The 27,918-nt window shown below is 31.8% G+C and overlaps 1 protein-coding gene across 2 annotated transcripts; it reads right to left on the bottom strand.

Annotated features, from left to right (window-relative positions):
- Positions 1-337: 337 nt before the first annotated feature.
- LOC130636342 (protein Aster-B-like) lies at positions 338-27,702 on the bottom strand. 2 transcript variants are annotated; one of them, XM_057446027.1, is made up of 22 exons: positions 27,335-27,702; positions 14,366-14,465; positions 14,109-14,196; positions 12,967-13,070; positions 11,960-12,055; positions 10,539-10,619; positions 8,934-9,122; positions 8,079-8,535; positions 7,444-7,493; positions 7,250-7,343; positions 6,918-7,039; positions 6,611-6,661; positions 6,385-6,476; positions 6,239-6,288; positions 5,366-5,419; positions 5,002-5,127; positions 4,062-4,122; positions 3,752-3,790; positions 3,453-3,548; positions 2,833-2,910; positions 1,626-1,668; positions 338-1,186 (listed from the first exon to the last, which is right to left on the bottom strand). In XM_057446027.1, exons 1-22 carry the CDS (start codon positions 27,601-27,603, stop codon positions 1,079-1,081), a joined length of 2,448 nt encoding a protein of 815 aa, XP_057302010.1. In that variant the 5' UTR covers positions 27,604-27,702; the 3' UTR covers positions 338-1,078. The 2 variants fall into 2 exon arrangements, with proteins under 2 accessions (XP_057302010.1, XP_057302009.1); XM_057446026.1 differs by lacking the exon at positions 27,335-27,702 and adding an exon at positions 14,908-15,487.
- Positions 27,703-27,918: the final 216 nt, after the last annotated feature.

The following is a 27,918-nucleotide window of genomic DNA, read 5'->3' as shown; positions in this document are numbered from 1 at the left end:
ATTTTTCGGCTAATACTAGCCTAGTTAACTAAGCTTTCTTCGAGGATAAACGAAAGCTTAGACGTGTCACAGCTAATCCCTAAAATTCAAATCCACCTTACAGTAAATCAGGTTTTTCTCAGTAAAATCATTGAACAACTGCCTTAAGGGATATCCTGGCGTAAAAACCAGCTGATTCTAACACACTTAAATTTCTAGCACACTAGATGAAATTCAATCCGGATGCTCGCTCTCTACCGCTGAGATCCGATCATTTTGGAATTTTATGTAGACTTGGATCAACGCTGCAAGTCGCGAAAGAACCTATCTTACCGCACATTAAAAAGAAAACCAAAGCTTTATTTCGAAATATTTTCCATGAGTCAATACAAAATATCAGTTTAAATCACAGTTATGAACAAATCGGAAACGTAAATATATATACAAACAACGAACAGAGATTTAAAAGTGGAAAATGTTCCTTTAAAAAAAAAAAAATAGCATCTATGTTTCAGCGCTCGTCTGTCTGTCTGCCTGTGAGACAAAAAAGTAGCTGCGAAATGATTCTGTTAATTTTCCCACAGGATAACGACCAGTACAGAATAATTTTCAGTTTGTAGGAATTAGGGTTTTTACAAAAAAATATAATTTCCGTTTCTGATTGAGAGCTGACTTTGCTGTTTTAAAAAACGGAAGATGAAAAATATATAAATAACTATTTAATAAACTTTTTAAGTCATATGAAAAACAACATCAACTAAAAATTATAAAAAATAACGTAAATTTGCGAACTAACAAAAATTCGAATATTATAAGTGTCTTCAAGGAGTTTTTAGTAATCTAAACCAAGTTCTTTGTGAAAATTCTGATAAAAAAAATCGTTAATAGAAGTCGCCATATAATAGAAATTATAACAGAAATACAAATCCCTCTTCCGTGCATGTTTTTCTAATATGATAACCTTATTATTTCCCTGCAAAGAACAGTAATTACAATGTGACCATCTAAACAAGGAGGTATACCTTCATGGCGTACAGGCCACCTAACGCCAAAATAATATATCCGTTCTAAACATCAAATACGCCTACGATAAAGGGTGTCATAAATCTTGCTTGGGTAACTCCTCCTCCTTTGCTCCGTCATCTAATTTATTGGCATCTATGTTTTTACCTAAATCATCATGTAATGACGATATCGACCATTGTACCTTAAAAAAGTAGGAAATACGAATTGAAGGAAGGCCTGATGGCTTCTTAACGAAAACAAATACCTTGTTAATTAATTTTTGCAAAGAATTATCTTCGCGAGGTCCAAAGAATGCATTTTGCGAGATATTTCGCAGAAAATGTTTTTTCGCGAATCTGCTAGTGGGTTTTCTTAATTTTATTTCAGGCCTATTTATTGACAAAATGGTAGTCTTTGGTTACATTATCTTATACCGCAGGGGTTTAATATTATCTTTATTAACTACAACAACGATTGGAAACAATCAACAGATGTTAAGGAATTTCAATCTTGATATCTCCATTTAACTCCCTGAGAATGTCAGTCAACAATTTGCAAATAACGGTAACACTAACATATACGAAATAAGTCAGACGTTTAAAAGAGGTTTCGTATACTACACAAAGAGAGATAAAATTCACCTGTTTGACCAGTGTCGCTGTATTGCCGATAACTTCTTTTAACCTATATGTAAAAAACAACAAAAGTTGAAAAAATTACGGTGGTTACGCAAAAGCGAGATTAAGTGTACGTTAACAAGAGTGATTGCAAAAAGTAAAAAAACCAAAAAAAAGCGGAATTAGGATCATGTGTATTAAAAGATGCTACATTTATACACTAAGTTAAGATCTTTTGGAATGTTACCGGAACTTTCCTCAGATATAAACGCTTAACAAGTAACTTTTCTGTTGTGAGAAATTGAGTTAGCCTTACTCCTCTCGTAATTATTATCATGTTCACCGCAAATAAATCTTTGGATCGATTTGCGTTAATCTGTCCGCGCGCAAAATCTTGCATTAAAATCAGCGCGCGTTCAATTCGTCTGGATTGAGGCTCTTTATTAATAGCCGTATTTTGTGTGGTGTTCAAAATGGCTTCCCTGCAGCTTTATTTCAAACTGTTTTATTTTAAACCAGTAATTTCATCCTTTCACGCTAACAGGAGGACAAAATTCTCGAAATACCAATGCGGGAAACATGTACGGCGGCCGAAAATCTGAGGACTGGCGAACCTGTGGATTTTTGCACGGGCTAACAGGGTGACCATAAAAATATTTTCTAAAGTAACGAGGATTTTAGAGGGTTTTGCACTGAATTTAGAGGATAATAGAGGATTTTAGAGGATTAACTTTTTTATTTCTTAGCTTTAAGAACAAATGTCAAGAACAAATATGTTTAGGAAAGTTTAATTTCAGGAAAAATGATTAAAAAAAGAATTGAAATAACGCTTTTGATGAGGTACGTATTGTTAACATGAATGATAAAAATAACGGTTTATATCACTTTAACAAATGTAAAATCTCTGTAACATAATAGTGAAACTATTATTACTATACCTAAAAAAAATAGAGAAGATTACATTTTCAACTTTTTCGAGGACAATAGAGGACTTTAGAAGAGGAATTTCAAAAAGAGGATTTTAGAGGAGGCGTGACTACCCTGGCTAACAACCAGTATTAAATTAAAAATGGTATGGAATAACACATCACTACGGCTGGATCAGTAACAACAACGACTTCATAACGTGTCTAACTTTGCAAGACGTGTCTAACTTTGCATGACGTGTCTAACTTTGCATGACGTGTCTAATTTTGCATGACAGTTTCACCAAACAATATATAGGACATACTTTAACAATTCCAATTCATGTAAACCTTTTTGGTAATTTAGTAGATTTTTCCATTCCTCCTTGCCAGTAGGAAGTTCTCTAAAAAATACAAATAAAAGTTCAGGACCTATACAAACAAAAGTATAAATGTATCGAAAACAAAAACAAAAACATCAACCCCGTCACAATCGACAACACGGAGGTGTTTTAAATTTAAGGTTAGTTCAGGTCGGATAGATGCGTTTAAGGTTGTCCCGAAACTGCTATAAATTGAGTTAGTCTTTAAAAATTATTGTGCTTCTAACTTCTATTTTGACATCTTTATCAGGTTATCGAGGTCACCCTGTTGAGTTCTGGATCGGAACCAATAAAATGTGGCTGGTGAAATGTAGTTGTAAGTTTTATTTTTTATAAAAAATAAATTACAGCCTTAGCTCTTGATATGTTTCAATTTATTATATTAACAAAGTTCTTTCAAGTTCTATGAATAACAAAACGTGGATACTTTAGTGCCCGTATTTATTTAATTAATTCAACTTAAAGACATATTACAGCAATGCGACACAACCCTTAGATAGGCCAGGTCGATCAAAAATTAACGATCAATTGAACGCCATTTCGAAAAAAAAAAAATTACTTACTTTGGCAACCATCTTTGATTGCGCGCCAATATCGAATCTTCTAGATTTCGAACACGTTTTAGCAAGTAAATGTTCATCAAGAAAAGAAGGGACATGCTAAAAAAATAATAATAACAATTCACCTTATATTTTAGACAAGTAATTTGTCACACGTAAGAAAAATTTACACCACTTAGGTACTAACTGCCTTATCAGCTTGTCAAGCAATATTTATATTTGTATACGACGAGTTTTCAATCCTCGCAAAAATTAGTCACTAGTCAAGAACAAGTCACAGTAAAACATCATAAGGGACTTACATGAGTATGAATGCGATAATCGATTTCGATGAAAATTGTCTAAATTAAAACAGAAATGCTAATTAAAATAAGCACGAAGGAGGCAACAAATTTGCAGAAAGTTGTCCCCAAAAGTAATTACTATATACAATAAACGCTCTATTTTGAAAGGGGTGTTTATCAGTATAGGCGTTTAAAAAAAGAAGGCAAAAGGGACATATAGTCAACGGGCGCACAGTTGGAGGCGTATATTTTCGAGGGGCGTATATAGTTGAGAGGCGTATAGAAGAAGAAGCGTTTTCTTTCAGTAAAACACATGATAGGTACTTACACGGATGAAAATATTCCAGTTTGGGAATCAGATTTGGTATTTGGCGTAAGCTTTGGATCGTCTAAATAATTACGCATCACAGTTACGACATAATCCGGTAACAGCTATTCTATTCTATTCTGTTCTAGTGCAAATAATTTTTTTAAGAAACGAGTTCGTGAAATCTTGTATCCGCTGCCTCCCCATTATCTTTGAAATCATAATTTTCTGGAAACGATTACCACCAGTTGACGTTATTTATGGTGGTTACGTAAAGGTTTTCAAACAGTTTGATTGAAAATAATTATGGGATCAATTGGACGAATAATTAAAAAAGAAGATTCGAAGATTTCCTTAGTATTCTCTAAATCTCATTTCAGTTCATAATAAAAATATGAGAGCTTTGAATATAAATTTTTTTTGCGCTCATTAAGTAGTTATTTGTTAGTCGTAACACGAGATACAAAAAAGAATGACTGGATGGTTGGTTGGCCTGGAAAAGAATTAATTTGGAAACTTATAAACGGAAAAAATAAATCAAGCTTTTCTGCCACGCTTTTCAAAATAATAGAAATTACAAATTACCGAAGTATAACATCACTGACGGCTGACTAGCGGTTTTAGTTGAAGTTCGGAATATTAGCAAGTTTTATTTATGTCAATGTTTCCATTCTTTCGAAGTATATCTTCTAGGTTCGACAATTTTTGTTCGGGCCGGTTGAGTTACGGCAAACAAAATATTATATAAGGACGGCCCTATAAACGCTTAACAAAGGGCGGCCGTATAAACGTATAACAAAGGACGGCCTTATAAACGATTAACAAAGGACGGCCTTATAAACGATGAACACACCGGCAATGCTTATATTCGCACATTTTTTTGATGTTTAAGTAATGTATTAAGTAATGTGATGAAAATTCCTTGGTCAAACTTCCTCTAATATTCACATGTATTTCTCACCTGCAACTCTTGGTTTCTTCGCAGTCTCATCTACGCTTGCAGTTTTTGAAGGTTTTTTCTGAATTGCTTTCGATTTTGGTCGAGGATTGTGCGGAACCAGTTCTGACTCTGATTTTAATACAGAAACTAAACAGATAAAAAAATTCGTTTTATTCCTATTTATTCATTCATTTATTTATTTAGATTCATTTATTCATTCATTAATTCGTTCATTCATGTTTTTTGAGACAGAGAACTTGTAACAGAACGTGGATTGTATTTAACGGATTAAAAAGCATTGCAAAATCTATAATAATAAATAGTAGGAACTTCTGCGGTGGAGTGCTTTTACGCATTAGAGAACTAATACACAAAAACAACTAACCAAGATAAGAAAAGTAGTCTTTGCACGCTTCGTACCCACTCTTCGTGATCATATCTACGACAAAAAAGGTAATACTGTTATTTGTGTGAGGTCTGTGTGATAGGTTGTCATTTGATTTCACGAAAAATAATGAAGCTCCATTCAAACTAAAACAAACTTCTTTAACGATAACATTACGTGTTTTTATAAGAAGCACGTTTTTAAGAACACGAGGCTGAAAAAATAGGTGCATTTAGCTAACGGCTTGTAAAATATTTGAAAACTCAACCTAAATTTTATAAATTCACAAGGCTTTTGCTGAAAAGTATTTCAAGGATATACATCACGGGCCAGGCTGTATAAATGTTTAGAAAATTTCACTCAAAGTTGAAGAACATCCAGGTTGAGTCTAAAAAGCACGTTTCCCCTTAAAAACATGCAACCACGTGAAGCGTAACACTTTCATCAAGTAAGAAACAAGTTTCTTATACTGGTGCAAGGAAGAGATTTTACACTTTTTTCTTGTAAAAATTGATACTTTATGGGCAGAAACTTTGGCGGGCAAAAACTTCACGTTTTTCGCATTTACTTACCTTTTTTTTCACTTTTTTTTCCAACCAAATTTAAGGCCCCCTCCTAAACTTCTTTGTTATCAAAAAAATCAATGACACATGGACGGATATTATATTTATTTTTAGCTCAATCGTTTTTTCACGCAAAAAAAACTTTTTCTTCGATTCGCGAAACTTTTTCCGCAAAATTTGTTTTAAAAACCGCGAAACGCAAATTCCATAAATTCCGCGTTTTTTAAAGTTTCCGCCCGCGAAAGTTTCCGCCTGCGAAAGTTTCTGTCTTTAAAGCAAGGAAAATCTTCGATATGCAAATGCTACTCACTTCTGATAAGCCATGATACTTTCTTCAGATAGATAATTTCACAGTGAATTCTATAAACAAAAACAAATAGTCACACCGTTGAAACCTTAACTAAACAAGCGCCAAAATGGAATGGAAATGATATTCAACGTCAAGTTTCCACTTACTTCATTCGTGACCTGTTACCAGAAAGACGCGTTATGCAATAACGAATTGAAACGACAAAACTATCAGAATATGGTACACCATGACTTGTGTTCTAAATGCAACAAAAAAAAACGATCTATCATGTTACATTTATGCATTCGCATCCTTGAAGTCGATTTTTAATAATGAACTCACTGGAATACTTTTTTTACCTAGTTTGCAATTGAAACGAAGCAAAAAAATTACCTCCACGTTGACAACATAACATGAGCCGGGTTTATTATCTTTCACCATCGTCTGGAAATTAAAAAACACTATTAAAAAATATACCTTAAAAATACGAAGAATTGTAAATAAACAAACACGTGAAATAGATAGAGTATACCTTTGAAAAGTGTCAAGAAAAAAAATTAATGTTTTTTATTTTGTGCATTCGCTGAGGCTGAGATTCCCAAAAAATAAGAACATATTAACAACATACTAAGCCTAAATTCTTTTCTAAATTAGATTCACTAAGGAATCATTTTTTTCGAAATGTTTTCATTTCACACACCTGCGTTGATACTGTATCTGAAGTTTTTGGTCCAATACTGTAGTTTAGTGGGAGGGTGTAGGTCAGTACTTGTTTGTATGAATGGTCTGGTTGTTTCTCCAATGGACCTGAATATTTCCAATCTGCAAGAAAAAATCAGCGTAGTCAGTAAACATCAAAATAGCATTTTTGATACACTAGAGTACATATGTTTACTGACGCACCACATAAAATGGTGAATTGACTGATTTGTCTGATATACAGCAAACAACAACAACAACAACAAAAAAAACAGAACAAAAAGAAAATAAATAAAAAGAAAACACACAAACAAACAAAAAAGTGAAGCATACTCAGAAAATTGCGTTTTTCAAAAACAAGTTTCATCATGTCCGATTCTTGCGAAAAAAGATGTTCGTACAAAGCATCGACGTCAAAGTTGAATTTCTATGAAAACACGTGTGGAGAAGATCAGACACTACACTGGATAGAAGCCAACGCTGCTTTAACGTGGACAGCGTACACGAAATTAAAACGGTGTTTATACCTCGTCACCGTATACATTTCCAAAGTGAGATTCGCATGGACATTCCACGTCTATAGACAAATAACAAATAAATATTACACACTCAAATAATCACTTAAACATTCGAAGAGCATTGGAAGAATAAAAAAAATGAAAATAGTCCACTATATGGAAAGGTGTGTCTTTTTAAATCCAAAATAAAATCACCAAAAATTATTTTTTTTATTAAAAAGAACGTAGAGGCTGAGAGTCTGCCAAAAAGTAAGAACATATTTTTTTTAGAAATTAGATTTACTGCCAAAAACAACATTATTTTTAAAAAAATTGTCTTTTCTTTTTACTCCAGTATTTTTTAACATCATCGTCACCATCCGTAAATCTGACCATATTTCCTCATTTATTGTCGAGTTATCTAATTTCGCGACTTTTACAGAAAAACATAAATATTAAACATTACAGGTTGAACAAGTGTAAGAAACAAGCATATACGACTGAAGTCCAGACGTTCATAGAAGAAATGTGTATTTTCGAAATAGATCGTTTTTCATAACCAACGAGCTATCTATGCAACGTGTAATGTCAACATTAATTTGACTCAATGATAACTAGCTAACAATATAAAGATTAACCATCCAGGACATAATAAGCACACTTACCGTCATCTTCCAAGGCATCCACCGACTCATCCGAATCATAATCAGTGGTCGTCTCACCCCCCTGACTCGGGATAGGTAAATGATCTACTGGATAATTAGTGCGTACGCGCGTTTTCTTTTTTCTCACGAACAAATCATGAGCTTTCGAAAATGGCGACGTGGGTCGATGGAAACCATGTTTGAAGGTTTCTTTCACCGTTTGCTTTGCTTTAACATGTCCATTGGATTTACTATGCCCGTGACTTCTTACACGTGGTTTTGCATCCACTTCGTTTTCTACTGCTGCAGCGGCTATTGTTGTGACTGGTTTAACATTTGCATCAGCTTCATCTTGTCCCTGACCAGCAGGGAGATCTGACGACACACTCTCACTAAGTGGCTCCGAAGTGAAACTCGGGTTAACTAAACCACTATTTTCACTAGGCGCCGTCGAATTCTCAGTCATTATGCTAGGATCCTAAAAAATATACGTGTTTAATTAAACTATTATTTTAGAAAATCATCGCTTTTGTGTTTTGTATGCACCTTTCGTTTACAATTATGTTTAATTTTCCTATTAAGGCTCGTTTCCATTCCACTGCTATTTCCGCTATAGCGCAAAAAGCTCACATTTTTTTTGTTATCGCGTGCGCATTCAGACCATATCTTTACCTTTGTCACAATTGCGCATGCGCTAATTAACAAGGTATTTCGGAAAAAACATTTTCATCTATGATATAGTGGAAAATGCAATCAAATAGAAACAACGCTTAACGCTAGAAACACCGCTTCTGTGTATTGTAAAAAGTATTATTTGGTTTTTGTTTATCTTACATCTCCCCACTTTGCAATCATGACTAATAAAACTCGACATACTGTTTTGTCTAGGTTATCTTGCGAACCACTTGTGCTTCCAGCAGATTTAGCATCGTCATCTTCGAGGATTTCATCTCCTGTTTCATCGTGATCGTCATGAATAAGTTCACCGTCTATCGTATCATTGTATGTTGGCTTCTTGTGACGAAACTTTTTACACACAGACTTTAATTCCGCCGGTCCCATAGGCTGAAAAAAGGGACATTTTAATAAATTTTAATTATACCAAAGTATTTTACGTATTTTGATTGGCTAATTGCAAGAAAGATTTGCCAACTATAGAATCTATCAAAAAACTTATATATTTTTATGGAATTGGTGTAGTCAAAAGTGGCGTGTTTACAAGCGAAGTAAAATATAAGCTTTTCCATTTTTCTCTTTCATCTAGATCTTAACTCATCTCTCCAATTATAGCATGAGAGAAATAACTCGTAGGAAAATAAATAAACAAACAAACAAACAAACAAATAAATAAAAAAATAAAATTGATTTGTTGTCTTAGCTATTATTATTACCGATGTTCGTATTTTATTTTTATTCTTTTCTTGTTTTTCATGTAAAAGAAGAGGTAAACATAACTTATAACCAAATTTAAAAAACGCACGTATCTGGAAAGAAATTGCATTAACATGTAAAGACCCCTCCAGTAAACCTTAACACTGAATACGCAGAAATATTGGCAATATTAAAAATGAATGTTTTCTAACAGATGTACTTTGTCAGCCAAAAAATTCAAATCGTCAATGCAGGGCTACACCTTAAGGTTGATAACTTAGAGACATGTTGGATGACTGGCAATGAGCAACTCGTTTAAAAAAAATTTTAAATACTTTCTCTAGATTCTATAGGGCGCTTTAATTAAAAAATAAGGCATCAATATATATATTTCTTTCACTAAATAATTTAGTAGTTTACTTTGACAAAAAAGCCAAAAAGAAAAAATCAGAAAAAAATCGATAAAAAAATGCAACTTCTTTAACTACAGCTTTTCCAACTTAACATTTCATCTCTTAATACTTTTGTAAACAACGCTATAAATTCATATTAACATCAACTGCAAAAATCCACAATGGACAACAAAAAATTACCAGACATAATGCTACCTGACATTTCTTTTTACGATAAATTGATGTTCGGTTAAAACTTTGCCTATGATATTGTTTCTTCATGACTGGTTTATTCTGCAGTAAACCTACACTCTTCTGCAATTTTTTTTTAACAACAAAAACCTTTACAACTCTTTTACAAGTTCACATTGTTTTTAGTTACAGCCTAATATTATCTTAAAATACAATAAGTAGGTTGTTTAAATACAGTTAAACTACATAATAGACCATTCCGATATATCATTTAACTCTTTTCATGTATAATTGTAGGCAAGAGAATGACCACTGGTTGTCATGGCAATATTATTACTACCAATTAAGTCACAAATACATACGTGGGACTTACAGGCTTAACATCTTAATATAAACACATGTTTTAAAATAAATCCAACATGTTAAATCGCATACTACAAGCGAACTTTCAATATCAACATCACAGTTTGTATATTACACGTCAATTGACAAAGCTGTTTTCACAAAAAATAAGCAAGACACTTACATGGTTAAGCAAGGCGTTTTGCCATATTCGAAATAGTGCTGTGTAAGCATGTTCTCGTGTCACGAAAGTTGTGAAAAAATACTAGAATAAAAATACAGACTATATAGCACTGTTATTAAGATCGGGTGGGTAAGTAGGGGATAGGGGTGGGTAAGTAGGGGGTGGGTAAGTAGGGGATAGGGGTGGGCACAAAATATAAATTGGAAAAATAATCCTTCCAAGACTACCTTAAATTTATTTTCACTTTATTTTATTTTATATTAGATTGTTTTTTAAAAACTCTTAGGATTTCATACCCTTTAAAATTAATTTTAGTATTATAAATGTATTATAAATAGAAACATTACCTCATTTTTGTCAGATTTTACATTGTACAATTTATTTTATCTTATATAATTTATGAAAAATTTGAATTAAGAAATTAAAGTTTTAAAGAGTTATTTATATTTTTAAAAAAAATCCCTTAAAGCAGGTTTTAGAAACAAAAAGTATTTTTTTCTGTTAAACTATACTTGGTTGTTTTTGTTTGCAACATACTACAAAAAAACATCTTGTTCTTCAATTAAAGTAGCAGATGTAACCAAGAAGCCTTTTAATTGAAATTTGAGCAATCTTAAAGTGGCTTGGATTTGTTACATTTCCATGAGTTTCCAGGATAAATTTATTTAATTTAGACTTCTGTTGGGGTTGCAACACGACACTTGATTAAAAACAAGAATTTTCCGGGGACTTAATTTACTTTTGTCACTCTGTATCAAAAAATTATTGATCAAACCAAAATTCTGCAATGGCTTGAGTAAAAAAATGAAATGTCTCAGACAAGTCAACAACAAAATAGTTTAGTTATTTCCTGTAAGATTCTGATCCTAGGCTGGAAAATATTTCGATTTAAAAAGTTTTTGATCTCAGGTTCAAAAATATTTGGCTGGCTATTATTGCCTTTGTCAGGGTGATAGCATTTATTCAAATAAATTCACACTACTTATAAATCATGTCTAAAAATTTGAAGATGGAATTAAATGGTGACAGGTATATGGCATACATATGTTTACTGTACAACTATTATTATTATTATTATTATTGAAATTGTTTATCCAGGAAAGCCTCTTCAGTTCCTATTTGTACTGCTATCAACAAGGGTCCTAGTGCATTTAGAGATCCCATTTGAGCTAAAAAAAAAGTCGTACAAGCACAGCAATCACTCAAATAGACAATCACTTAAGATATCAATCCTACTCTTATGTTGAGCACTAAGCAGAAAGGATAGATTCACTCTTGTGTAGTCTCTAGCATGACTTAGCCACGGTTTGAACTCAAGATCTCCCGCACTGGAAGCAAACACTCCACCACTAGGTTACCAGTTGGTAGTTTACTTTAGATACTCTAAGGAAAAATAAATACTAATAAAATGAAAAATCTACCTTGTCTGTCTCAGTTAGAATCTGTATAGCATTTGGAATAACCTTGGCTGTCTTCTCTTTTGTTATAGCAGTAATTTCATTCCATTGTAAAGTCACCTAAATGTATCAAAGTATAAAATTGTTAGTTACTTACATGCGGTATATACATTTTGCTATTTTCTTGTTTATTGCTACCTTAAAATTGCCTGGAAGAGATGTTTCACATCTAATAAACAGTAGATAATTATAGAAAACTTTAATAATTGTATAAAACCAGTTTTGATAAAGTTAATTTTTTTTATTTCATACTGAGAAAAGGGCAGCAACTTTGAACATTCTGAATTGCTATGCTTGAGGTGCTATCTTTGAAAAATTAAAAAATTAAATACACATAAAGGGCCATTTTTTGTTCTACTCCCAAACATACATAAAAAAAACAACAACAATATTTTGAAAAATTACTAGGATTACTAGGGGACTTCCAAGTACTGGCTACCATAGAAGCCAGTTTTATCAGATGACAAAACTTTCAAAACTTATAATTAATTAGTTAAGTAAAGTTATATACACAAAAATAGGGTAGGTTGGTGAATAGTACTTCTTCATTTCATAGCTCTTTGTGCGAGAAAGAATTGACTTATGTACACTATCATTTTTCTTGCAATAAACTTAAAACCATCTCAGGGTGTAAAATAACAGATGAATAAAAGACACTAAACTAAGGATACCCAGTAAATTCTACTAAACTAATGATATTTGAACAGGCATTTCATCCCACAAAAAATTTTGTTTAAAAAATATTTATTCAGAGCATCATTAAAAAATGTCTGCAAATCTAAAGTTTTATTAGACAATCTGCTCCACATTTACATTTAGCAGGAGAATAAACTTTTGCTGGGTCTAATTTTTGGCCATAGCGAAGGTTCCCTAAAGTCAATCAGTGATATATCGGAAAGAAGAAAAACCTAAAGGACACTGAAATATTTATGACCTTATATTTAGAACTCAAACAACATATTAATACTAACCAAAGTTTCCCAACCAAATATGTTAGCATAAAAACAAAGCCAATTCTGCGACAAGTATAATCTTCCATGGACTAAAATATCTCTAAACAATGCGCATGAATAATCTAAAATGGTAAATGCAAAATAAATAGCAACAATCTCATCAATAGTTCAAAAAATAGTATAACTGTAATAGTATAACAAAAAATAGTATAACTGTAAAAAACATCAGGTTTTGATTTTTGACACGGAACATTCTTGTTTACTCCCACTTTAGGTGGGTTGTGCTTGAAACTCAACTTTAGGAACAATATTTATTCGTTTTTGAAAAACGCACTTCTTTTGCTTTATGTACAAAAGTCTTGGCTGATTTTCTCTGCCATTTTGAATCTTATGGCGCATGTGTTGGTTGTTGGTTGTTATACACTGGTTAATTGTTGTGAATTTTTATGTATGTATTTTAGTCTTATCTTTCAACTATGACTTTATATTGATTTAATATCATTTTGAAGCTTAAAACATTTCGATTGCATCATTTAAGGAACTTTAGCTAGCTAAATTAGGTGCATTACTGTGAGAATTTATTCTACAGACTTTTATTCGCATTTGAGGAAATAAAAAAAACAATCTTTGTTCACATCATTGTTGCACATGGTTTTTTATTTCTTGGTGTATAATGTTTCAGTTTCTTGTTTTATTGTATTTTTGTTTAGATAAACAATGTAATAAATCAATTGTCATATTACCAAGTAGATACTTGTACAACTTAAAATCTAACAAGGAATTATATCTTACAACTGCTCGTTTTAGCACCCCTAATTTTACTCTCTGCCACTTTCTAGAATTCCCAGTCTCTTTTATTGGAGACTGATCACTTTTTATTTAGCCAACCCCTTTAATCAACAAGGTTGCAACGATAAAAGTACTAATTGGCTGTACTGAAAACTTTATTAGGAAAGATTAACAGGTGGTTGTTTTAAATATTTTAATAATCACTTCAAAAGTAATAATCTACATACTTTTTCTCATAATTTTGCTTTACTTTTTCCTTATCTCTTTTATTTTTACGAAAAGAAATCTTTACCCAATGCAAAAAGGTTTTACCAGAGTACCATCCCTCCACAAAATTAATAAAGCACTATTATGCCAGTATTAGAACTTACCAGTAATTAGCCTTTCATCGCCCGACATATTCTTGAAAAGTTTTTGGAACAGTTCAGCCTTTGATTTGTAGCTAACACCAGATATGATCTGTCAAAAATGAAAGTCAAAAATGGTATATGAAGCATGTATGTATGCAACTAGTTTACCAGTGACGATTTACAGAGCAGAGAAAATATGAACAAATAATAATGTAAAACAAATCAAGTTAAACTGCTTACATAAAAGTCTTGATTGACCAGTAAAAAATTGCAGTTACCTGACTGATACGGTTTCGCTTTTCTTTTTTACGTTTCTTAGATTTACTAAAACTTCTGAGTTTCTCACGAAACGTACTTTGGTTGGTGCTGTCAGACAAGCTGCAAAACAAAACAAAAACATTTGTATAGATACATCCTTGTTTGATAAACTATGAATAATTTTTTCTCCACACACAAATTATTTATATAAATGCATTTAAAATCTTTATTTATTTAAAATCCTATTAACCTTTTAACGTGAATTGAGCAATATCTCTATAACATTAAAAATAAATTCTACATTAGAACACAGAAATGAAACATTAAACAAGTTGGAGTGTTTTGTAGAATAATTTTAAATCCTCTTGTAGTTACATATAACTGTCAAAAACAAAACTTTGCTTTGCAATTAAGTGGGTTCTGCTTTGCAAAAACCTGGTCCATAAAACCCCTACATTTATCTGCTTTGCAAGCAGTGCAATATTGTGTTATCTAAACAAATATGTGTGCATCTATGATCAAATTGCTTTAGCAGAAATATATACGATCAACTTCTACTCACTTTGCATCTGCTTCAATTTTATCAACCTGTAGTTCCGGTATATAATTACTTAGCATTTGACCATCAGCCTTTACTTGTTTTTGTTGTTTTTTCTCCCATAAATAATTTTCATTGCTTTTTAAATCTTGCTTTTTATCTCCGGCCTGGTCAGATGCAAAAGAACTGTCCATACAGCTGCGAGAAGATGTTAGTGGAGAAAGTACATCAAATGAGGTATCCTGAGAAGTCCCCCATATATCTGTTACGTCTGATAATTCAGAAAAATTTTGAAGTATAACATTGCTTGGGGAGGAGCAAAAGTTTCTCACATTGTCATTACTGATTTGTTTCGGTTCGTATTCTTGCACCATGTTACTCTGGTTATAATTCAAGATTTTTACGTTATCACTATTGCTCATTTTAACTTTCCACAGATAATGTTTTTTAAGAGTTTTTTATACAATACAGTATGCTACCAAACACACTCATCAGACAGCTTATCAATTCAAACACAACAATTGACCACTGTGTAAGCATTTGCAAAAAGTTTAAAATCAGCTAAAAATATAATGGAGAAGTCAATGTTGATGTTTTTAAAGTGGTTAATATATAATAAAACGTGCAAAATTAGAAATATAGTACAAACAAATCATAAAAAAAATAATAAAACTAATAGGTCTTTTATTTTTTAACATTGATTTTAAACTTATTCTGTGCTCCAAGTATTTTTCACAGGAAATTAACGCTCTGTGATAAATGTGTCAATGAAAAAAAAAGAAAGGATATTAACTAATTATACAGTTGGTCTAAATCATGAAACTTCCCTTAAACATATAAGTTAATTTATAATCATATCCTGTTATGATATGCAGCTACATATATTGTAAAAACAATAAGTATTAAGTAAAATGCCAGCTACATTTGACATTTTAGTTTCATTTATAAATGATGCAGTGCAATATAACAAGATCTTTTATGAAATTTCTTTTCCCAGGATGATCTAAAACATTTTTTCATTTCCAGAATGATGAAACTATTTCTTTGCTTTTGAAATAATTAGACATTAAATACTATATACATGCAATTTTCAAATTTATATTCTTCTTCTCAACATTTCTCTTTGCACACTAATAAAATATGTTGTTCCATCAAAAATGTTATCATAAAAACACAAATAAAAGAATCACCATGCAATATTAATGAGATGCAAAAGTTCACGCAAGATCGAAATTTGATTGAAAGAGAGAAATATAAAATAAAATAAGACATTCATGTGATTGTTAATCTCAAATAATTCAAGGAATTATTTTAGATTATAATTTTAAAGATTAACAACAACTCAATGGGTGTTACTAACTCAGTAAGGAACGATAGAAAAATAAATATTTCTATTTCTAATCATACATAACAGGTTATAGAATGTTGCAGCAACCAGAAACACAACAATATACAACAAATTTTTATCACTCAAATAATAATTAATGTATGTGATGATTTTTGTTTTAAAAAGCTTTAAGATTCATTTTAACAGTACCTACAGGTGAGAATGTCTAAGAAAAATTTCAATTTGTATCTGTATTTCGTCAGTATTTCTACAAAGAAACCATTATTACACACAAAACCTACATTATGAATATCTAGTTTTGCAAAAAATATCAAAACTACACTATCCTACAAGCTGTGAAGAACATATTACTTTAACGTTTTAGTAAAGAAAAACACAAAACAATATAAAGCTTCACTGATAAAACCCTACCACTAATATTAACAAAAATAAAAAGCGTAGTACCTTAACATTATATATCACTGCACAAAAACAATGTGTTTATGAGGGAAATACATGCTTTCCTTTATAAGAATAGTGTTTTTCGCTTTAACATGAATTTTCTTAACTTTGGGGAAAGAATGATCCAGATTATATTTTTAAAGGTGCTACGGAACGGCTGTTGGTTTTCGACTTTAGTGACTTACACAAAAGTCGATTTGATGGCGGCAAAAAACAAAAATGGCTATTTTTACGGCATGTATGTAATTTACAGACTCGAACATATAGATAAATCTAGAATTTTTATCTTCTCCAGCATTGGTCATGTTTTCATCCAGAATGAGTCTTGCTGAAACATTTCAAAAAAAAATATTGATTCAGAGAGCAAAGTGCGTTTGCTGGATTTTTAATATGTGCGCGGGATATACGGAATGCGAGCATTTTAACCGGTTCGTAGCCTCTTTAACATATTCTTTGCACAGTTAACATTAAAAGATCTAGAAATGCACTGGTGTAACCACCCCTAGGGTGCTGTTACTAAGTAGCCTCATTCAACTGACAAAGCGACAGCTAGATTCTGTGGGAAAAAGCACTTCAAATGAAATTTGTTTTTTTTCTTACATTCCATTTAGGAGGCAGACAAAATTTCAAGACGAGCATATCATTAGCATATTCTTAACTTTTTTACCTTAATTTTATCTTGAATATTCTGATAAAGCATGTTTTTTGTAAAAAAGAAACATGTACGAGATAAATATACCATGAATCTTCAAATTTTGGCTTCTTCTGAGTAAAACAAGGAATATTGGAAGGTTTTGAAAACATAAAAAGAAAGGTGAAATTTTTGAACAAAGTACTTTTAATAAAATTTAAAACTTAATGTTTCAACTGTTCAGAGATTTAATTAATCAAGATGCAGGCGCTGCATAAACTAGCACGCTATCAAAATGCACAACCACGAAACATTGACAATGTGATCCAATTCTACAATTTCTGCTAACAAAAAATACAGCCTATCATTCATAGTTGAAAGTCACGAGATTAAAATGTTCATGGTCTTATTTTAAACAACATTTAGTTGACAAAAAATCAAAATTTTGATGCCACCATCATGTTTAGCATATGTGCCAAATTTGATCAAAAATGAAGTGGTTTTAATTTTTATACCAATTTTGGCCTAAAATGGCATTTAGGTAACAAAAATCAAAATTATGATGTCACTATTATGTTCAGCATACTTCTTTTGTTGATTGTGCCAAATTTTGCCGAAAACAAATACCAATTTTGGCCTGAAACGTCATTTAGATGACTTCCAAGTACTTAAAGAGTTTATGTATGAAGTTCAAATCTGTGACATTGCAATTGACTATTTGGGACATAGTTAGTTACGAGTTGGAGACCAATACTATCCTTGCAAGCGAGATAGTAAAAAGTGGGATGATTTTAAGTTTTTAACAAGAAAATATTAACATTATTATTATACTGAATATTTATACAGCATATAGCCACTTTAGTGTTGGAAACACACTGTGTTCTGAATGTATACACCAGCATTGCCTACCCAATTTTCCTCTACTGGCATGGGTTGAGCCGTAGCTGTGGTATACTTGCTAAACATGCCTGCGCTGTGGACTGAACTACGGACATTGTGATTACAGAACTCCATAACCACAAGGCCACGTGCCCCATACAAAAATGCAGTTAAAATGTCGAAAAAATTTCTAAAACATTACAAGAGCAATGCTAAACAAACTTTATGTGCAGGTGCAATTAAATTTAAAGAAAGTAAGAATCATTTGGTATTCATTAATATATGAATTATAGCTTCCTTTTAGTTTTTCCCAAGAAAAATGGGTAGTATAGTATATGGTTAGAACTTTTTACACTTCCTGCCAGTGGTTATAACATTGACTTATTTGCTTTACAGTCTTGTATACCAACTGGCTTTCACTTTTTAACTGTCCTATTTATTTAGCCCCACTCTGTCGCTTTGAACCCTCAAAGTTTAAGAACGTTTCATAGGAATTAACAAAGGAATTTCAGCCACAAGGTTACATAAAATAAATTAATTTTTAAAATTTTTAAAAGTAAAGAAAAATTTAATTATTAATATAACTAAAAGAGATTTAACATTTATTTCAATTAATTTAATTTATAGTTGCATCTTTGAACCTGTATGTATATAACTCCTGAATTTAAAAAAAAAATTAACTATTCTCTCTTCACACTTGCCGCAAACATTTTGTGTCATGCAAGATAAAACTTTACTCATTGAATTTAAACTAATTCAGCCATTAAGTCAGACTTTAGAAAAGGGATTATTACAACCTAGCTAAAATATGAAGTTTATAGCCAATAAGAAACCACATACAGTGGTTTCACATTAAGAAATTTACAAAAAAGATCTTAGTGATAGCAAACTAATACTAAATCAATAGGCTTAACCTTGATGGTGCTTTAGATGAATATGTTTTGTTTTTAAGTTAAAAATTGTCGTCGTTTTACTTAATTGTGAATAAAAAAGACAAAAATGCACTAATGTATGTACAAAATAAATCAAAACATTTAAAATAAGGTGCACACAACAACATCCAGAAAATTAGTCTTATCAGTTTCTATTAAAAAATAAACATTTTAACCACTTTTGTTTGCACATTCACTTTTTCTTCATTTAAGGATAACTCATCTAAAAAGTCATTTCTTTTTTCAAAACTTCAAATTATTTCCTATATACTTTTTAAACACTCTCTTTTAAAATAAAATAGAGTAAAACACTAGACACAAGTATAAAAAAAATATTACTTGGCAATACAACGTAACACGGATATATTTATAACTTTAAAATAAATTATTTATCCAATCTCCTAATGTTTTATCTCCTTCTTTATTTTGTATCGCATAAAAATATTCAAAAAATAAAACAACTGTTTTATTTCCCAGGAAATCTTTTCCAAATTTATACATTCTGCTTCCTTTTACCTCAATCTAATTGGCAAAAACTGTACCATATCTTAGAATAGCAGGGATAAACAACAGAGTTATTGTAGTGCCTGAAATGATAAGTACTCTCACCTTTTAAAATGTTTTTATATTTGTTTATTCTTTGAGAAGTACAGAAGTACAGAAAGTTCAATACAGCAACGCAGGGTTAAAGATTAAAAAAAAACAAGACTACTACATTGGTACAGTTGAATGTTTCTGCAAAGACTTACAGTACAATGAAGCATTACAGTGCTTTGTTTGTGTTTTAAAAGTGAGTGTTGCTAAATTAAATTTAAGTAATGAAACTTGTGCAACTTGTGCAAAAAATTGCAAAAAATACAAAATTTAACTTAGCATTTCTGATTGTCAAGGTAAATTGCAGGGACTAACCTGTGCTTTTCTTCATTGCACTTCATTATCTGTTTGCACCACAAAGTTTAACCGAAGACTCTACTTATACAGGGTCACCACTAATATAATGAGAGCAAAAGTAAGGATATTAAGGAGAATTAAGGAGACAAATTTACATTTTTAAGGATACTTTGCTGCACGCAAGAATAAAAAAATAAGGATAATTAAGGAGAAAACCAATTTTAATTCTCTATCTTCAATGTTACATACTATATATGATAAGAAAATTATACATATTATATAAATTTACATATAGATTATGCCCTGAAAGATAGAAAATATAGGATTCAGGTAACAGAGAAAATGTCTTATTTCAAAGCTGATGTGATGAACAATCCATGAACATTTTCAAAAAAAAATTTAAGAAATAAGGAGAAATTAAGGAGAATAGCTAAAATTTCAATTTTTTAGTACATTTAAGTACTTTTAACGAGATTTTCTTTTTCTAAGGTTATTTAAGGAACTTCAGGAGAAGTGGTCACCCTGTTATAACTAAACTAGTTATATTATGGTACTTATACTGTAAAATACCAATTGTCCACCCAGGACACAAATAACTACCTGGTTCTAACGAGCACATGCTCTTTAGTTAAAAGTTTAAATGCGCTTAATGACCCAAAACGCACCCCTCAGAAGCATGGATATTTTAATAAAAAGCCTTTCTGGATGTTTTGTACAGTATACAGTTAAATTACATGTCACTCCAGGGCAATATAGTTCTTAATGCTCTTCTTCAGACTAATATACTGTTCCAATTCGATTACATGCCAAAGCGAATTGGCTAAATGTTTTAAAGGAGTTAAATACTTTGTTAATCTCAAACAGTGATAACTATTTAGTACTTCAAATTGCACTACATTTTTTATACCATGAATAGCCTATAATACTCGCTGTATGTCTGTGAACCCATTTAAAAAACTAGGGTTTTCTTATTCAAAAACGTCATTATAATCGTACTAGTCGATAAAGACCCGTGGAGAAATCCCTTTAGGCAAAAGGACATTGAAAATGTTGGTTTGCTGTCGTCAGCATTGCAAATCCAAAAAAAAAAATTGGCGAAATTTAGTTTATTCGTTGCCTGTAACGTGTAGAGGTTGAAACGCTGATCAAAATAATATAGGATCATAACTTTTCTAAGAACAACAAAAGACATAAATGGTTTTAAAATTTTGCTGACGTCAGCAATGGCCCGTTAAAACGCAAAAAAAAATTTTCAGAAATTTATATCCCTGTTACCTTCATCGTATAGACCTTGAAACGATGATCAAGAAAATGTATAGGATCATATATCTTTGACAAACGGTTGCAGAGATATTAGGGTTTAAAGATTTTTTGATGACGTCATCAACCCGTCCATTCCAAAACGGATTGGGGAACCAGGTTTTGGAAAATTACCCAAATTGGTCCAAGGTGGTCCCTAGTGAAAAATCATTGACGTCACCAACTCGTTTCCAAGTTATTTAGCCTCAAAGTTTTAGGTGCACTGTAATGGCTTCATTAATTTAATATAGGATATTGACGTTAAAGTGGTGTTATTGACGTCGCGCCGTAATGTCTGAATATTTACCATATTAGACATGCATTTTTCGGCAATATCAAAGGAAAATGAAGACATCCACTTTGCCTGTCACAGAGACACAGAAGTGGCGTATTATTATATAGATATACCTGAGATTGTAGTGATAACTCCCATCTAAGCAAATTATATTACTTCATGTAAACAGGTGGCAAGGATGCACAAAACAACAATGCAGTAAATATCACAAACTTTTTTCAAATTATTTTTTACATAATGTTGTGCTTCGATTTGAATAAAAACAGGGTATTAAGACCACCAAATAATTCAAAACACCCCATCATAGCTAAGGCTATTCCTTTATTATAACAAAATTTTGTTTTCAGATTTTCAAAAATAAGCCTTTCAAAAAACCTATCAAAAAAGTTATCAAGGAATCTTTTAATTTTTTTTCCAGATATTTGTCTTAAAATTTGTGCTAATTATGCAAAATTATGATGGCATGGACTAAAACATGTAATTGCTGTTACTGGGCACAAAACTTTTAAATACCACACCTATTCAGAGCTAGTTCATGGAGTTATGCATAATTAGTGGAATCAAATTCATAGACAACTTTTCAAGCTTTTTTATCAGACTTGTTATTCTATTGCTAATGCCTCCAAACATGACTAAAACTGAATTGGGTGTGCGGTAAAATGCAAAATCGCTTATGCATTTAATTTCTTTAGGCAACTTATAGCAAAAATAAACTGTCTAAATTGTAGCTGCATACTGAGATTATCTTTCAGTGAAAATGGTTTTAAAACAAGTGAAAAACAAGACAGATTTTCATTGACGTAACACCCTTCTTTCTTATGATTATCTCTATAATAATAGCTGTATTTTGTCTGTGTGTCCGCGAGAGCCGCGTCCCATAACGGAATCACGAAATTTTTAAAATGCGCACCAATACCAATTGCCATATATTTTTACCGACTTTGTTTTGACCGCATGTGCGTAGTATAGCAATCACGACGCCTGATTCTAAAAACAATCAAAGATTTTTGTGATTAAAAAAAATCCAAGATTTTCGCTTAAAAAAACATTTCAATATATTTTCGCGGGTGAATGAACAAAAAGCCATTTTGATTCTTAAAAACAATCCAAGATTTTCGCATGTGAATGAACGAAGGCCATTTTGATTTTGAAAGTAGTCGGTGTGTGGAAGGTTTGTAGGCTTGTTTGACTTTTTTATCTTCTAAAAACTTTATATTTTTTTAATATTAGTTTTCTCTTTGTTTGCAATGTTAAGACAAGAAGCCCTGGGGGCTCTAAGAATTTCCGCGCGCTACTAAAATATTTGATGAAAACCTACTAATTCGTTGTGTTATTGTGCTAAACATTCGAAGGGGTTTGGTGCATGAACCTCTGAAGATAAAGCCCATCAGTGACATTATATCTTAGAACAAACGCAAACAAAACGAAACGTGTCATAATAAACTCACATTTTAAAAGAAATTGCTAACAAATAATACAGCCTATCATTCATGGTTGAAAGTCTTGCGATTGAAACGTTTATGGTCTTAAACGGCATTAGTTGACAAAAAATCAAAATTTTGATTTGACCATCATTTTCAGCATACTTTTTTTATTAACTGTGTCAATTTTTGTCGAAAATAAAGCAGTTTTAATTTTTGGATAAATTTTGGCCTGAAATGACATTTAGGTGACAAAAACCAAACTTTTGTACCATCATCATTTTCAGCATACTTTATTTGTTAACTGTGCCAGATTTAGCCGAAAATGAAGTGGTTTTAATTTTTGGACCAATTTTGGCCTAAAATAACATTTAGGTGACAAAAATCAAAATTTTGATGTCACATTATGTTCAGCATACTTTTTTTGTTAGCTTTGCCAATTTTTGTTGAAAATGAAGTAGTTTTAATTTTTGGACCAATTTTGGCCTAAAATGAAATTTAAGGTGGCAAAAAACCAGAATTCTGATGTCACCATCATGTTCACCATACTTTTTTTGTTAATTGTGCCAAAATTTGTCAAAAATAAAGTAGTTTTAATTTTTGGACCAATTTTGGCCTAAAATGACATTTAGGTAACAAGAAATCAAAATTTTGATGTCACCATCATGTTTAGCATACTTTATTTGTTCACTGTGCCAAATTTTGTTAAAAATAAAGTAGTTTTAATTTTTGGACCAATTTTGGCCTGAAATGACATTTAGGTAAGAAGAACTCAAAATTTTGATGTCACCATCATGTTCAGCATACTTTTTTTGTTAATTGTGCCAAAATTTGTCAAAAATAAAGTAGTTTTAATTTTAGGACCAATTTTGGCCTAAAATAACATTTAGGTAACAAGAAATCAAAATTTTGATGTCACCATCATGTTCAGCATACTTTATTTGTTTACTGTGCCAAATTTTGTTAAAAATAAAGTAGTTTTAATTTTTGGACCAATTTTGGCCTGAAATGACATTTAGGTGACAAAAATCAAAATTATTATGTCACCATTATGTTCAGCATACTTTTTTTGTTCTGTGTCAAATTTTGTCGAAAACAAATACCAATTTTGGCCTGAAGCGTCAATACTAGACTTCTCAGTAGTTAAGGAGCTTGGGTACGAAGTTTACATCTGTGACGGACCAATGTGAAATCCCAGGGTCGATTTTTTCTCAAAAAATGCTCTGAAAGAAAAAACGACGGTTTTAAAGAATTTCCTACGCCTTCGGGCGCGGAAATTCAATAAATATATTGTCACATTTTTTAGCTGCGTACAGATCTTAAATGCATAAGTTTTGGATTTTTGGCTAGGAACGAAGATTTTGCTGGCTAGCTAGCCATCTACAGCCTTTCTTATTACTATTCTGTATGGCATAAAAGCACTTTATCCTAGCCAATTTATTTTTATGTTGAGGAGGTAGCCATTTAGCTAGCTATTTGGCTAAAAAGTGAGAGTATATATAAAAATGCAGTTTGGCTACAACAATACTCGTAAGCAATAATTCTTATGCTTATACATATTCTTATACAAATGTGCAACACTGTTTACCTAAACTAACCGCTCAGCGCGGTGTTAGCAATGAACTTTTTATTGTGTTTTTATTTAAACAGAGTCTGCGAGAAAGTTTTTTTTAAAACTGTATTATCCCTATACTCCTGTGCAACACCGTTTAACTGTACTGAGCTGATGACACATGACACCGAGCTGAGCGCTCAGCTCGGTGTCATGATTCATTTTTTTAACTTTCACAAAAACCTATTCCGCAAAATAAAATAATATTGACTGATTGTTTTGCTATGGTGGAGTATCAACGGTTTGTAAACTCTGGTTTTTTTTTAGCTATTGTTGCGGGAAATTGATTTATAACATACTGCATACCTGTACTAAAGCGCTCCACCTGATCGTATGGCGCAGTTTACGTCTGTTATTAGGCGCCCCACAGAGTGTTCACTGCCGGCTCACACCTTGACTTGTGGCTTACCCCGGCGTTTCGACGCCTGGTTTACCTGCTAGTTATGTATATAATGGTGAAAATATGCTATCACTGAAATAGTCTGCTATATAGGAAAATAAAATAAGAAAAGATGGCAGAATACGCTGGTTGTAGCACCCTCCTCCATTATAACTATTACATGTTTTTCTCATTGTTGACGATAATGCGCTATATATATAAAATGTAATTTCGCGAACTGTTGCTGAACAAACAAATACATGCAAAATAACAAAGCAGGATATGCTTGCTGTAACACCCTCCTCCATTATGGATTTTAAAAAAATTAATGCTCTAAAAGACTTTATATATCGCCAACTAAGTCATATTTCATAAAAAGATTTTGCACATGTGGGACTTATTTTATTTTAGATTTTATAAGACAAAAATCATCACGATAATGCGCTATATATGTAAAATGTAATTTTGCGAACTGTTGCTGAACAAACAAATACATGCAAAATAACAAAGCAGGATATGCTTGCTGTAACACCCTCCTCCATTATGGATTTTAAAAAAATTAATGCTCTTAAAGACTTAATATATCGCCAACTAAGTCATATTTCATAAAAAGATTTTGCACATGTGGGACTTATTTTATTTTAGATTTTATAAGACAAAAATCATCAAAAGAACACTAAATTTTTTTATAAAAATAAGTTGTTACAACTTGCTTCTGAAACAACACAAGAAAAATTCTTGCTGCAAAAATTTTTAAAGCAAGCTTTTAAACATTAAAGTATTTTTATATTTTTACCCTGACAGCTACTTGTTTTCATAAATCAAAAGAGAAAAAATTCATCCAAACACTAAAAATTAATAATTATCTGCATACGTAAAGCAAAAATACAAGGAACAATATAGTTGTCAATGTCCCTCCTCTATTGTGGTCCAATAATGAAATTGGACGAGTTACACCACAGAAACAATTTTGGGTGTATGAAGTGTCGTAGGCCTAAATTTTTCTTCACTTACAAGACTGTTTTATATGAAATTAACCTGTTTTCTTGCAGGAGGTAAGCTTTATAAAATTCTATAAAAGTCTTTTGAAACTAATTTTTTCAGAATAGAAATGGAAGGATAAAAATATAATTTCCTTAACGCCGTAACATTGTCATTTTAAATACAAAATTGTTAAAAAAATCCCCTGAAGAATCCTAGACATTTCGCATTCCGTTGTAAAATTTTCAAAAAGCTTTCTTCCTCTACTATCACCAATTTTACTTGAGAAGATCAAGTTTTAAAACATTCTCTATGGTTAAAAAATATAATGCAACTCTGCATAATGTTTGCTTTAAAAAAACAAAAACAAAATTTAGGCTAAATGCGTATTATAATGCTCACAGTCTGTGTGTTAATGACCATTTGGCCTTCCCCAAATATAGGGATGGGACCACAAAACTGGCAAGGGTAGCCACGCCTTCTTATCCCATCCAGGCTTTGTCACACAAGGCGTGCAATCGCAGGCATACACCTATTTGTTTGTTCTTTGTTTATCAAGTTAAAAAAGCATATTCATAGTTTTTGCTTGTCTGCGGCGATAGAAATGTTTTTTTAGATCGCATTTTAAAAGTTTAAGAACGAAAAGCGGCGATAGAAATGCTGTTTTAGATTGTGTTTTAAAAGTTTAAGAAAGAAAAACGACGATAGAAATGTTTTTTTAGATTTTTGCTAGCTTAAAAATGTCACCACATTAAAATATTGCCGACGTAAATCAGTTAAAATGTATCTAACATTGGCAGCTTTATTGCAGACGTAAAAAAATTCTAATTTTTAAGGTTTGTATGAAAAAAAACTTTTTACTTTTTAAAATTTTTAAAAAACTTTCTCTTTTTAGTTTGGTATTTCCCAAAAATTTTGAAGAGGGAAAAGGAACTTCCCATTTTAATTTAATGCATAGTTAAGCCATACATAAAACGAAAGTGAATTTAACAGCCTTGTTGTGTTATCCCAGTTATCTACACGACCGATAAAAGGAGATGAACAATTTATCTTCAGCTGCATTATCTTCCTTGAGATCCCAAGCCTTGATACATGCTATAAATCACATGGCTTGCCTTCATAAATGAAATTTTGGTCAATCAGTTTGTTAGTCACTCTCCAATATTTATATGACAAAGACTGTGGCCCACCTTTGTAGCTCTTTCCACTATTACTCTAATACTAATACTATCAAAGTTTTAGCTAAAAAAGGATTCATAAAACTTAGAAAACAAAATATAAATTGTAGGCAACAACAAATCTTTCTTCTCAATTTAGAAACTAAAAAAAAGTATGTACATACCTTCCATTTTGGTCATCAGCAATCGATTCCTCATCTGTATAGTCCAGTGATGTATTGAAACTTGTAGTTGATTTTTTATCAGATCTGGAAAAACCTCTATAGTCTTTCCGTCTTGTTTCAAGAACTTCATCACCAGACCGTGTGCTTCCCTGGCTGGCAGATGATGCATTTGATGCACTACGTACAGGGAAACTTGGTTCCTGCATTTCCATGCTTGGTGTACATGGATCCACCATAACAGTGGGTGGAACTACAGTATTTTCATCCATGCTGTTTTTTTATTCCTAATTGTGGCAAAATAATACTATAAACTAGTCGTTAAAAAACATGTTTGCTGATCTTCAGATTTTCGCCTGTTGTTACACTTCTTTCCGTGTACCTCATAGGTTAACTAGGTGGACAAGCGAGCACCTCAAAACCTTGTAGGCACATGTGTGCGTCATTCATGCTCCCCCCTGCACCACGATATCAGTTGTATAATCTTTTTGTAATAAAACAAAAACAGAAATATATGAACTAAATGCTGATTAAAGAATCGTCACTCAGTAAAAGTCCTCATTAGTGAAACACCATTCGTATTTTTC

Source organism: Hydractinia symbiolongicarpus, chromosome 3 (genome assembly GCF_029227915.1).
Source record: "Hydractinia symbiolongicarpus strain clone_291-10 chromosome 3, HSymV2.1, whole genome shotgun sequence".
In the NCBI taxonomy this organism is placed as follows: Eukaryota; Metazoa; Cnidaria; class Hydrozoa; order Anthoathecata; family Hydractiniidae; genus Hydractinia; species Hydractinia symbiolongicarpus.
The sequence above is the reverse complement of the archived record's forward strand: the minus strand, read 5'-3'. Positions and strand labels throughout refer to the sequence as shown.

What these genes read in the sequence shown, in the direction of transcription:
- LOC130636342 (XM_057446026.1), bottom strand. Translation starts at nt 15,305, where the DNA reads ATGAGCAATAGTGATAACGTAAAAATCTTGAATTATAACCAGAGTAAC. An exon ending in TATTTGGTTGGGAAACTTTG is followed by an intron (nt 12,056 to 12,966) that starts GTTAGTATTAAT and finishes TGATACATTTAG; the next exon opens with GTGACTTTACAATGGAATGA. An exon ending in GAAATGTATACGGTGACGAG is followed by an intron (nt 7,344 to 7,443) that starts GTATAAACACCG and finishes GTGTTTTCATAG; the next exon opens with AAATTCAACTTTGACGTCGA.